The 13,690-nt window shown below is 45.1% G+C and overlaps 1 protein-coding gene across 10 annotated transcripts in view; it reads left to right on the top strand.

Moving 5' to 3' along the window:
• SDK1 (sidekick cell adhesion molecule 1) overlaps positions 1-12,870 on the top strand; it is a 395,409-nt gene extending 382,539 nt beyond the window's left edge. For all 10 annotated transcript variants that reach the window (XM_083799697.1, XM_083799700.1, XM_083799699.1 and 7 more), the window contains one exon: positions 6,699-12,870. In XM_083799697.1, coding sequence (XP_083655823.1) covers positions 6,699-6,971 — 273 coding nt within the window. In that variant the 3' untranslated portion in view covers positions 6,972-12,870. The remainder of the gene's footprint in view (positions 1-6,698) is intronic.
• Positions 12,871-13,690: the final 820 nt, after the last annotated feature.

The raw sequence follows: 13,690 nt of genomic DNA, 5'->3' as shown, positions 1-13,690 counted from the left end.
TGCTTAGCAATTTTCCCCCCGAATCCTGGAGAGTCTTTGAAATGCCATTCCCATGCCTGCCTCATACTGTTGTCATTATTTGTCTGTCTTGGTGACTTTAAAATGTCCTATTCCTCAGGCTGTTCACATCACATTTTAAAATTAAAATGTCCCAAGAGGGAATCACAAGCAGGACCAAGCCAGGGCAGATTCCAGATCTGTCCTTGGCAGATATTCACAGTTTTCCAGTGTTACACGGAAAGGCAAACGCAACCAGTCAGTCAGCGTGTGCTGACCTCTCTGGTAAGGAGCTGCACATCCCCTTCTGCACATAGACTGCAAAGACGGAGTGCTTTTGGGCAAACAAGTATGTGCTGCAAAATAACCAGCTGGCTGCAGCTACTGCCTGGACACGGTCTGGATGGCTGCAGTGACTGAAGTATGGGATGTGCTTTGAAGTTTTCACAGTGCCTTTTTTAGACAGCTGCAGCAAACACTAAGCTTTGGAAGTTTGGTCTTCTGTGGTGATAACTGCTGCCTGTGCTACAGGGGGAGTAAGCGGAGAATGAGTAACCTGCCAGGGACAGCACTTGCTGTGAGAGCCCAGCATTCGGGTTTCGAAACACTCCAGTCCACAACATTAAGCTAGCACTAAAGGATCTCGGGTTGCTTTCAGACTCTGCTCTCCAAGGAAGGTGGTTGTATGCCAGCATTATACCTTTGGCTGTGCCCTATCTTCTGTCTCACGTCCCCTTTAAGAAGAAGTAAAGTGATTATGGTCTGCAGAAGCCCAACAGTGGCCATGGGTGAATAGGCAGACTTCAAGGGACGTACAGAAAGGTAAATCTGTCTCTCAAATTGTGTGTTGTCAGCTGACAGCCTAACGAATCTGAGCTGACAGCACAAGAAGCGAGCAGTGGGCCAAACCACTCCAACCCTGACCCTTCCAGCAAGAATAAATCAAGGAGCAGCAAGTAGTGAAAGAAGATGACAGTTTTCATCTGTAGCTTTTCTGCACCTGCAGCTACAGCTGCTTTTCCTGGCTACCTGGCTCTCACCTCCTGTTAATTACCACGGACAGCCTGCTGCTTTGCGCTGCCCTATGGCCGACCCAGCGTGTCGGCAGCTTTCCTTGGTGTAGCTGGAGCTGCTGTCTGTGCGAGGCACAAGTGTTACCTCCAGATTAAACCCACAGTGCTTTGGTCATGTCACTGTAACAACCCAGCATTAAACCTGTCATTAAAACAGTTCGCTGAGCATGATCATGAATTTAGCTCTAGCACCTTCTGACATTAATTTCAATGCCCCATGTGGTATTTCCTGGTAATGCGCAGAAGTTGTCTTACAGGGTGTCATTACTGCCTTCTATATGCACTGTTCGTGCAACACAGAAGAAAGTGGGGTTTGTTTTGTTTTCTCATGCTATTATTAAGATTATTTATTTACTGTGTATTGCTGTCAAGCCTGAAGGTCTCAGTTGAGATTCTTGTGTTTTCGTGAATCTGTTTGTGCATGTGAGTATGTGAACAAAATGTGCCTCCTGTTTTTCCTTGGGGTTTAGATATGCAGCCCTTCTGTATAATGTCTTTGATGCTTGCTTTTTTTTTTTTTGTGGGGAGTGCTTTTAGGCATGAAATGTTAATAGGCTCCCAGTAGAGGTAGCAAGAGGAGATGCTGCCTTTTGATCAGCCTGAAAATGCTGTTTACGTTGGCTGGTATAGACAGGAGGTGAGGGTGGAGGGGAGCAGAGGTGGCTGTAGATGTTTGACCGCTCTGTTTTCAAATATTTGTGTACCTATTAGCTCTTCCTGTTTGTCTTTTCTGTTCTTTTGGTTTCTGTTCTCAAAGGATATCTTAACAGACAAGCTGTTTTCTGAGAATTTCAGAGTCTCCATCTCTTTTAGCAGGGAAGGGTGTTTCCTATTATATGAAAAGTTAAAGGTATCTTTTTTATATAAGAGCTCCAAACGTTTGGTTCTTTCCAGCAAAGGGGGGGGGGTGGGTCTTGATGCTGTTTTCCTCTAATACATCTTTGTGTGGATCTCAAATTTCACTTAATACAATTCATGTAAGGGCAGGCAAGGCCAAAAACTGTGCTTTTGCTTTCAACCCACGTGTCATCTTGTTGCTTCTCAGTTTTACCCCTATTGCCTGAGGTGTCAAGATTTTACATGGAAAAGAAGGGAGCTCGCTGGCTTCAAGTCTCGTGGGGTTTACTAAACATGAAGAAGAAGTTTGTGAGAAACTCTCAGGCTGACTGACTGCATTTACAACACAGCTGCCTGGGAGCCTTCCTCTGAGCTCCCTCCTGAAGAGGAGAACAAGAGAGAAATGACGAGAAAATCTAGCAGACCAAGCAGTACTCTAAAATTCATAAATCAAGTGGTTAACTTACTCCATGTCATGAAAGCCAAGCACCAGTACTGTTAATGAGGTTAAAGTAGTTTAATTGGCAGGTATGGAGCAAGAGAGTGCTAAAAGTGTAATTTCTAAATGATTAATAATAATAGGCTTTTAGATAATGAGTCAAGTGGACAAAGCACTGGACAGACGATCTGAAGAAATTTGGTGTTCACCACGTGCAGAAACTTGATAATATATCTGCAGTGTCATCCAGCCATGGAAGAGCAGTTTTACTGGGCGGTAGGGAAGGGTGTTGTATGTTTGCTTGTTCTCATGCATCTTTTTGGTCTCGAAAAACTGTTTTCAGGAGGTAACATTCTCACAGATTGCACCCGTTATCAGTCAGCGCTGAATGCTGGCGATGCTCTGGTCTTCCAAGCTGCTTGCTACAGTCTAACTGATTTTCCTTTTCTCGTATTGTAAGTTCCCACTTAACATTTGTTAGGGAATATGATTTAGCTCGTTTCCAATAAAGTTCTCAAGTGATTTCGACAAGTTGGGCACCATGTGGAAGTCAGCTGCAGATGACACATTCAATGAGCAAGGGCTGCCATGTCCAGAGAAGTCTGTTTGCCCTTCTAGGTCACCTCATCTCTTACAGCATATGCACTTCATGTCAACCAAGAGAAGCTGCTGCCATCTACATTTTTAGAAATAATCTCCAAAAGCCGTTTCTTCTCAAGTAACTTAATATAAATATATACTTACATAATTGGAACTATTTTCAAATTTCCCATTGACTAAGCTAGCCAGCTCTGGTGGCTGTTCTGCCTCTGAACAGCATTTGTGCATTCCGTGCTATCAATAAAATACGTAAATAGCCTCTCATTTTCTGTATTTATTGTTGCATGGGCATCCGTGCACCCCTGGCTGACAGTCGGTAATGTCACAGTACGCCCAATCACGCTCCAGCCTATGGAGGTTTCCAAGGTAACAAAGCCACAGCCGCACTGAAGGGCGACGCAGAGCGGGGAAAATGGAAAAACAAAGCAGAAAGCCCTGCAGCATTTCTGTTTACCCAATAGTTTAAAAAACACTAGAAAGTAATCCTGTAGTATAAGCTGTCTATGTTGTCATGCAGAACGTTTATTTTTCTGGCACTTGATTTTCATCAGGGCAGAGGGGGATGTAGGACTGTAATTTGGAGAATTCCTTGCTGGTCAGGGCAGTTATTAGTACCTCGTTTGGAGTAGACCTTAGAAGATACTTGGAAACATGGACAGAGCAATCAGTTCCTGCCTATTTTGAAGGAAATGTGAAGAAAAAACTATGTATCAAGACTAATGAGTAGGTTTATCCTTTCCAGCATCAACACAAACAAAGGTGAAAGGCTGAAGTCAGATGATGCGTGTGCAGGTACACAAGTTTCATAAAAGTCCCTTCTGAAAGGCACTGGCCTTATTTACACTAAATTAGTATTCTCTTTCAGTAGGGATAATGGACTAATTAGCGCACAGATTATCAGCAGGTGGCCTAGTTTTAAATTCCCTCTTTCTGTTCATGGCAAGTCCAAGTGACACTATTTCAAGTGGCAGCAGCCCATCTAAAAGTGTTCCCAGTATTTCTCCTCTTTATTATGTTGACTTCTGGCAGTCTCAGAAGGATTTGGCTTGGGTACAGAAATTATGTTAGTTTTGTGGGTAAGTATTTTCTCCTAGCAGTGGACAGAAATCAAGTGGCTGAATCGGTATTGTTATACCTAGCAAGTAATGCGTTCGTTTTCTGGATCCAGCTGCTTCTCAGCATTTCTTCTTAGATCTCTTGCCCTTTTAACCATCTTTATGTTTCTGTACGTCTGTGGGGTCATCAGGAAAACCAGTAAGTGTGGGGGTTTTTTTGTTTATTTGTTTTTATTGTTTGTGACACCTCATCTAAGCCGATGTGATCCCTCTCTTCAGCAGGGGCTTCTTTCTTTGGGGGTGGCTGAGTGTGCCCAAGGCACTAAGACTGACTTTGGTCTGGGGAAAGAGTAGGAATACATGGTAAGGGCAGTGGTAGCATTGTGCCTTTGATGGAGGGAGCCCATCCACGGCATCTGGAAGCTCAATTACAAGTTTCTGGTGAAAAAGCCATAGCCACCTGCCTCTGCTCAGGATGCAGAGACTTTTCTTCTGGGTGCTGCCATGATTCCCCAGCTCCCCAGGCACTTTTTACCTTAACATCAGACTGTGAAGCTGCAGCATAATGTTTGGAGACGTAGGCTGGTTCCAAGTGCAACTTGTTTCTCGATAGGAATGAGGAAATCAGATCTGCAGGAAAAGTTGGTTGCCTCTGCAGCTGAGGACCGGCCTGCCCGAGCTGTTGCCTCCCTCCCTGTCATGCTGCCACATCTGCAGTCATCAGAGGCGCTTTTGTTGGAGCGCCTTACAAAATAGACAGGGCAGTGCTGGCAGGATGGTTCCTGCAGCAGTGCCAAGACTCTGGAAGTGCTCTCTGCACCCACTGGCTGCGAAGTATTCCAAATCTGGGGATATTCCAGGCATGCTGCAAAAACCACCTGTTCAGGATGGCCTTTGGAGGGAGTCTGGTGTTGGCTTCCCGAGGTTGGCAGCTGGTGCAAAGGAGGGTTTTTCTAGGTGATAGACTTGCTGGGTTCCTTCTGGAATAATTGTTAAATGCTGGTGGGGTTTTGTTGTAATATTAATTACATGTCAGGGCACCTGGAGCTTCGCATTCATAAAATAATCAAACAAGATAATTCTGAAAAAGCCAGAGCATGGTTAACAGCAGAAGGGAAATTTTGCAAAGCTGTGAAGAGTCGCGGTGCTCAGACTTTCAGAAAACTCTGGGAAAAATTTCTCAGCCCTGTCCATCACCCACTGTGTTGGAAAACGCTCACGAAGTAGTATCGAAGCAGCTACCTAAGCAAAGAAGGATGGATGCAAAAAATGATGGATGCGGTGCCCTTTTCAAATGATGGTTTGCAAGGCATTTGAGGGTTGTTCTTCAGAGACCATTAAAAAGGAGCTTCAGAGAAGGAGAGACTAGTTGTGTGGCAGGCAGGATCAAGGAGGATGTGTGTTTGCTGTGGGGTGTCATAGATCAGAACGATACCAACTTTTTGAAACTAATTGCAGCAACTAACAGTTGCAAGTTGCACTTACCCATCTCTCTCTTGTATGTCTTAGGCAGCTACCGCTTTGATATTTAATTGCCTTTCAAATTGGGTATGCAGAGTATCGGGAGAAATAAAAAAAGGAATGAAAGCTTTTGCATGCTCAGACCAGAGATTTTGAGGGAAGGCGTGAGATATGGCAATGACTGAGTAAATGTTTGTGTGCTGTATGGGATGTGGCTGTTATTAGTGGGAACATTACTGGGAACAGAAGGAAAATGTGCACTCATACAGTGGCCAAGGCTTTGCCGTGGTCTCTCTTTGGAGGAGATGGATGAGCCCTCTGTGCTTCCTCCAGCTGCATCACAGCAGCGGTACTGGGGAGGGGGCAGGCACACAAAGCTGATCTGGTTGCATCTCAATAGAGTTCCTCAGCTCCAGCTAGATGTTGATACAAGCTTTGAAGCTACCAGCCACCAGGTGTAAATGTTTGAAGGGCCAAGATCCTCTCTGAACACTGGCCTACGTGTGAGCCGTGTCAGGAAAGCAACCCCTCCTTCTGGCAGTTCTTTTCCAGATTTTGCATTTCTGTTTTCCTGTAGCGCTGCTGGTTGGGTGCGTTGTTATACCACCGATAATCAGATAGAACATACAGAATGGAGTTGTTTGCCTGAAATAAACTGCAGTTTTGCTTAATTCCCTTTCAGTGCTATAACTAATTTTCAATATTTAATGGGGCTTGCAAGCCAGACTCAGAGCGCTGTGCAGGTGCCCTGATCTGACCAGCATAAACAGCAGCACGTCTGGCTAACTTGTGTGCATTTGCATGAGAGGCATTCTGTCAGTCCTTGCACCAGAAAAAGACAGATTCTCAATTGCTGTTGTAATTGCAATCTTTTTGATTATATGGTTGAAAGCTGTTGGTTTCCCTGCAATGTCTCTACCCTTCTCAGCATCTTCTGTCAAAACAGGAACTTGTAGCACTTGCAGCAGTGTTCTGCAGTGAATTAGAATGGATTTTTCTGTATCTCTTAGCATCAGGGATCATTGGGGAACCTTCCCTCTAGCAGCAAAGCCTGGCTAAACCAGAGCAGTTGTTTCCTACAGTCCAGCGTGTATTACACTTGGATTACAACCCACCTTACCCTAAAATTACAGCTTTTGTCAGCTGCTGATATTAAACTTGTCTCTAATTTCTATTAGAGTGGAGCAAGCTAAATCACAGATGCTAATGGCTGATTTTTTTTCCCTGATGCTCCAGGCCACTGACTCGGATTACGAAGACGAGCTGCCCAAGCATTCCTTTGTGAACCATTACATGAGCGACCCCACGTACTACAACTCCTGGAAGCGGCAGCAGAAAGGGGTGAAACACCCGGCGTCCTACAGATACGAGGAGTGTGCAGCCAGCGAGACAGAACCCTATTTCCAGACTGTCATCACGACACAGAGCTCAGGAGGGGTGTACACCCCAACGGGACAGCCTGCGCCCGGCTCCCGGACTCCAGTGACAGGGTTCTCCTCCTTTGTGTGACACGGGCTGGGAGGGAAGAGCCCAGGCGAGCCGCCGGCAGCACGCGGGGCGCCCCGTCGCAGTGACCGTGCGCACGTGGCCGGGGCGGTGAACTCTGGGGGTGATAACTTCTCTATCAGGGTAGAGCAGATGGGAACACGAATGAGGCTGTTTTGGTTTTGGTTTTCCTTTTTCCCGAAGACAATCAACTCTAAAAGTATGGAGCTGAACTAGCCGAACCTTTGTTTAAAAAAAAAAAAAAAAACGGAAAAAAAAAAAGGAATTCTGCAAAGTGATGATTTTAACCACTTGTGAATAGTAGGGGTTTTTTAACCACTTTTTTGTAACACTGCTTCAGGAAGCAGCTCCCGTGCCCTTCTCTTCCCTCTTTCTTTCTCTGCCCTCCTCCTATCCCACGTCCAAACAAGGAGGTGAATTCCCTAGATGCAATGAGTGACTTTGTGATGTGATTTGAAGAGAGAACATAAAACCTCCCAGGCTCCTTTTGCTTTACTCTCTTTATTTTTCTTTTCAATTTTTCCCTACCATCAGGGTCAAGTAGGAAAACAGAGAAGGGACAGACTTTCACGTGAAAAGCAGACCCCTCCTCTCTCCTCTCCCCATTGCTGCTCCTCACATTAGGAGCACTGGCTGATTCACTTAGGCTCAGATGTGTCACTGTGTCTGCTCTAGGCTCACTACTGGTGTCCGTATGCTGAATTGCTGACCTGCTTTCCTTTCTTGTTCAAATGGGGCCTGCTGCAATCTTTAAATATTCCAACTCCAGGGCCTTTAGAAGAGTAGGTGGCTCAAAAGAGCACTGTGGGCAGCAGTGGGTGAAGCAAGTGGGAAGAATTCAGATGCAAGGTCGATTTATTTTTGGTGGGGCTCTAATCCTCCCTTGTGGACTGCATGTGCCATTTGAATTGTTCATTTTTTAAAAGTCAAAGGACACAACCCAGCAAGCCAGAGGAATCTTTCAATTAAGATTGCGGGGACAAGCTAAAGAGTCTACTAATTGATGAGGTTTTTGATCATGAAAGTTATCCTGCCCTGTCAATAGAAATTGAGCATCCTTTCTTGCCCAGACTCTGCAGTGCTGCTTGCTGATCTGTAAAAATGGTACACGGTAGTTAGGTTTGTTTGATTTTTGAAGCCACGTCACGCGGCTTGGGTGAGTTTTGGTGTCCACAGGTGCCTTTTATTGATTCTTCAGCTTCTTATCTAGGAAAAGCAACAAAGTGTCTCCAAATAAAGCTAACACGTTTTTTTCAAGCATTGGGGTCATGAATTACCTTGTGCACATTTACAGCCTGCTTTGTGCACTTGAAGCTACAGGCTTTGGAAAGAAGAGGGAGATTTTTTGTTTATTTTCCATCCTTTTGTACAGCTTTCTTTTTGTTTTCTGTCCTTTTCCTGAGTCTGCCATGTTTAGCAGCAAGTTCTTTGTTCACATGAAAATTGTCAGGGGTTTAAAGAAATTGAGTCCAGCCCTTGGACCTAGCAGCAGTCCTGGATCACTACGCTTTTTACTGCAAGAGTTTGAAAGGTAAATTTGGAAAGAGGCACGTCCTTGCCACTCCAGCATCTGGCATTTCCTCCCAGGTAGATGCAGTTCAGCCAGGAAAGTTGGCATCCCGCTGCTTGCTAACATCGCATCGGGACATGTGTGGGCACTGCTCCTATTGCAAATTGTCCCCGTCCTCTCTGCAGGGCTGAGGGACAGCTGTGGCACTGCCTGGCGGTGTCTTCAAGGCAGGCTGCTGAAACCAACCTAATGCTGATTACAGCGGCTGCCTGTCCTTGCCCTTGGGGGCTGGTTAGAAGTAGCCTGGTGGCACCTAACCTAGACAGGGGAGGTCCAAGGGCAAGCTCAGCCTTGCTGTCACCTTTCAGTGCCTCTCGGACAGGGCAAACCAATTCAGAACTGCCTTTACTCTCTGGCACTGCCTCTGAGCACTGCTGCCCTTGGTGCATACAGGTTCTGGATAGCATTGGCACTGGATTGCTGTTCTTTTCCACAGGCTCCAGAAAGACAAAGGTTCAGAACCGAAAACTCCAGTGGGTGTGCTTAAGTGCTTTTGAGTTTGGGATAATTATCCACAGCTCATTAGATAGCAAGGGACTTGCAAAGGTACAAGCTTGAGCCAAATCCTTGTGAGGCGCCCCCTTCTCTGCTCTGTAGGATGTGTGTGGGATGGAGAAGAGGCTCTAAAGAGGATGATGTGAAGAGGAATGCAAAACAAAACAAAACAAAAAAAAAAACCTGCTGCCTTCTGTGCACTTTGACTGTTCTCTTAAGCCATATGGACTTTGCTTTAATTACTGAACTGAACAAAAAATTGTTCACAGTCTGATTATTTTTTGTTTGTTTGTTTCTTAGGCAAAATTATCTGTGTGACTTTGTTTTGTTTTCTTTCTTCCCTGTTATTTTCTGCATCAGATTATGTATTTTGAACTTCTTGTTATATATACATGGGACATAACAGTGCAGTTGATGTTGGAATTTTAACGGGGCTTAACTCCAACAGAGGTAGTGCCATGGGAGGAACCTTTCAAGGATCACTAAGGGACCTAAAGATCTAGTTTAGAATAAAGCAGATCAAATATTGAAGACATTGCTCCAAAGGATAGCGTTGTGTGATTAGCTCCATACCTCCTGAATATTGTCAGATCTGAATTGATATAAGGTGAAGTTACTCCCTAGGACTGTTCTGATATCACATTGAGCAAAAGGGCAAGGAAACCACGGGGAATAAAGAAAAAGGACTTTGTGGCCGCAGTTTGACTGAAGGAAGACATGGGGAGCAGTACAGTCTGTACAAAGTGAGGAGAATAAACTATCCCTTTTTTTTCAGTGCCATCTGCAACTAAAGTGCTTGTGCTTGCTGTGGGCCTGCTGACATGGCTGTATGGCCCTTTTCTTCTGACTGCCACCAAATGAAAAGGTTAGATTGGATTCCTTTAGGACCTGTTGATCTGAACAAAGCCATTTCTGTTCCATTCCAGGCTATTATCACTCCTGGTTTTGTTTTGTTTAGGAGTTGGCTTTTCTTACATATGGGTTTATTTTACTTAGGCATTCACCTGTCATGGACATACACTGCCCTGCTCACTCCTAAGATGAGAGGAGGATATATGTTCTGCCCAGGACGTGTATAGCTACATGCATGATGCCTGTGCCTTCCTATTCATATGCTACACTTGCAAAATATGATGAATAGGTAGGTTTTATTTACCTCTAATATCAGGTAAATTGTTCTATCTAGAAGGAAACACTCCATCAGTTAGCAAGAAAGCTCTCTTTCATAGCTGTAATCTTTGGGAATTACAGCTTTGAAATATAACTTTTAAACATTAGCTGTCATGTTACAATAACTTCACCCATCAAATCTACTTCTGTTTCCTTCTTTCTGTTTAGAACAGTCTTGAAAAATGAAGGCTTCTGTGGAAAACTCTTTGTAGGATATTTTATCTGTATTTATTTATTTACTTTGCCTTGTTTCTCAGGTCTCTGGGTGACTGTTATTAAAAAATAAAAACAGTGTTATGAAATGACCAAGGGAGACATTTTAGGGAACAGTTTAACAGGAGCTCATTTTTCATGCAATAGCCATGGAAATATCCCATTCCCTGCAGGAAAAGAGTGCCCAAGCCTTCGCCCCCCTCCCAGGGCTGAGCTGACACCAGCCATCACTCAGCGATGCTCGCAGCCCTCCCCGCGGGACTGAGCATCGGCTCGGCGCTATTACAAACCATGCGCAAAAGTGCATGTTGAGCGAAGGAGCCTCCCACAGCCCCTGGTGTTGTTCCAACCCACTGCCAATGGAGCCTTTTGTCCTCCAAAGCTCCGTCTCACCCGTGGAGTGTCCCCATCCAGAGCCTGCTCCCTCAGGTGGGATATTTTCCATTCCCATCTCAGTGCCCTGAGGTGCTGCTGGGGTGCAAGCGGCAGTGGTGGGAAGGGACAGGAGGGGGCACTCTCTTACTTCCAGCAGTGACAGCCTCTCTTTCCCCACCCTGGGAGTCACCAGCTGGAAACTGCTTTGTGAGGAAAGCAGGGAGTAGGGGCAACACGCAAGGCAAAGTTCAGCAGCATGTACTAAAGGAATCACACTGTGGCCAGTGACCCCAGTTTGGAGGCAGTTGGTATTACTGGAGAAAAAAAAAGTCTGTTACCCAGAAGGATATTTTTTTTCCTCCTCTTTTGGAGTGCTAAAACCAGTGATGCTTTGCAGATGGGCCAAGATCTCATTTCTTCTGCTTATACCCAGGTCTCTGCCAGAAGCTGCTTTAGCAATTTTTTAGAATAAGTATCCATGTCTGTCGTGAGGTGGGGTTACATTTATTATCCTTGTCATTGCTTCCCTCAAGAAATCCATTGAGTCATCCAAACATTATCCAATCTGCTCTCCAAAAAGGGAGGAGAGAGAGCTGTTTATACATACAGAGCACTGCTATCTTCTCCCACTTGCTATTTTCAGACTAAACAAGGCAACCTATTTCAGAAAAAAATCTTTTTAGAGAAAGAATTTTTCAGGAAATTATTAAAAAGAAAGAATTTTTGGCAGGGCTATTAGAAATCAGCAGCCCTAGAAACCTGAGACAGAAGAGAACCCAATCCCCAAACCCCCAATCTTTGTCAATTTCCTTTATCAATAGTAGCCAAAAGGGCACATGCAATGAGGGATTATATTTGGAGAGGAAAAGCTGTCATAGAACAGTTGCTAGACAGGCGGGTTGTACTGTAAAGAGTTTCATTCAACCTGGAGTTCCTGCTAGTTCAATCACATTTCTTAGGTCGTTTTTATAGGTTTTTGCCAGCGTGTGTGGAGTCCGTACAACATCCTGGTGTTACTAGAGGTCACGTGGGGAGAGGTTTGTTGCTGTTGAGTGTACACAGAAGCCACATGCATGACAATGTGGTTGTACAGAATCCATTGAAACCTCCTTCTTACAGAAAGCCACCCTTCAATTAGGAGCACGTTAACCCCGAGACTGAACAGGTTGGGCTGGGTATGGGCCTTAAGCGGCTTCACCTGACAAGTCCCTTAATTTCTTCATATTTCTACACTCCTCTTCTTCTCCTTCACATCTCAACCCCAGCCCTCCAAGACAAATAAAGTTGGCGTGCGCTTTGTGGAGGTGCAAAGCTTGCCACCCACTGTCGTAGAGCCAGCACTGATAAGCACACAAGTGTCACACGGGACAGGTGGGACGGGTTTGAACAAGGGGCGAGGTACCTTTGTGGTTTGAGATTTGGGCACTGACTCAGAGTTTTTGTCTTCTCAGAGCTGCCACCTGCCCATTTTAAAAGGCCTCAGAGCCTCAAGACTTGACACGAAATTCATTATTTCGGTTGATTACTGTTTGATCACTGTGCACTTTCTTGGGGCTTGAATCACTAGATATAGAGACTGGAATGGGGCTGCAGAGCTTTATGTCAAAGTGTTCTCCTGCGTATGTCCGATTCTCTATGTCTGGAAGTGCCACTTTTCTGCTGGTGGTGTCCCATAGGACATATAGCACTCCCCGGTTGGTAACGCTGAGCTCGGGGGCAGTGGCATGACCTGTGGGGATGTTGCAGCAGCTCTCGAGTAGCAGAAAGGTGCAAGAACACGGTGCTAGGATGGCTTGGCAGCCAGTTGCTTTGCTGCTCTTTGGATGGAGTCCGTCCTCTGATTTGGTATCTGCTGTCAGTTTAGGGGTAGGAACACCTTACACAGCTGTTTCAGAGTTATCCTTTAGCGTACTACAGTTATCGGGCCGTTGCTTTTACTTCAGTGTCTCCTTGGGGATTTGCCCTGGATTTTTGTTTCACACCTCTCGTTAGCCTCACCTTCACCACTCCACTATTTTATATGAGAAAGTTACTTCTTCTTTTGCAAAATTGCTTCTAATTAAAAGAACCCTTTTTGAATGTGTGTGTCCTTGGTACTTTTATTGGTGGGGAGGTGGGGGGGGGGGGGTTCAAGCTTCTTCTGTTATTTTTGGCTTGCAGAAATGTCTTGGTGCCTTGCCAGCGCGCTCACGATTTAACAGCTCAGGACAGTGAAAATGTAACACGGGCTGAAATTCCACGCTGTTAGTTCTGGACTATAAAATCTTATAATCCCCTGCTGCTTTTCAGCTAAAATGGCACTCTCAAATAGTTTACACCCAAAATTTGATCAGCCTGAAATTTGTGGTGTTTGATGGTGATAAACTTCCCCCAGATCTTTAGTACACGAGAGCTGAAACCCACGAGGCCACCAGTTTGTATGATTTTGTCCCTTTGCAAATATTTGTCATCCCCTGCAGCACTGTAGCAGCCATTATTCAGGTCCCACAAGTGTGCTGATGTTGGTGAGGCTGGGCCAGATCCCAACCGGTGTAAATCCGTGCAGCTGCTATTCAGGAGGAGTAATTGTGGTTTTACACCAGCTGAGGATCTGACCTAGAGACGTAAACCAAATGCAGCCAGGTTGGCTGCAGCTCTGCTGGGAGAGGCGATGGTGGGAAATCAATATTTTCCAAGTGGGAGATGGGGAGGGAGTCAAACTGCTAAGGAAAGAACTCTTATTTTCCTGCTTCTGAAAGGGATATTATAAACAATGCAGTGTTGTATAAATACAGGCAGCCCTCTGTGGCTGGTAGCTTGTAATAACCCAGAGGTATCAATGTACCCATTTTGAAGATGAAAATCCTTGCACTGTAGAATTTCGTGAACGAGACATTATTCTACAAAATTGCCAGAAAAA

This window comes from Anser anser, assembly GCF_964211835.1.
Source record: "Anser anser genome assembly, chromosome: 15".
In the NCBI taxonomy this organism is placed as follows: domain Eukaryota; kingdom Metazoa; phylum Chordata; class Aves; order Anseriformes; family Anatidae; genus Anser; species Anser anser.
The sequence above is the reverse complement of the archived record's forward strand: the minus strand, read 5'-3'. Positions and strand labels throughout refer to the sequence as shown.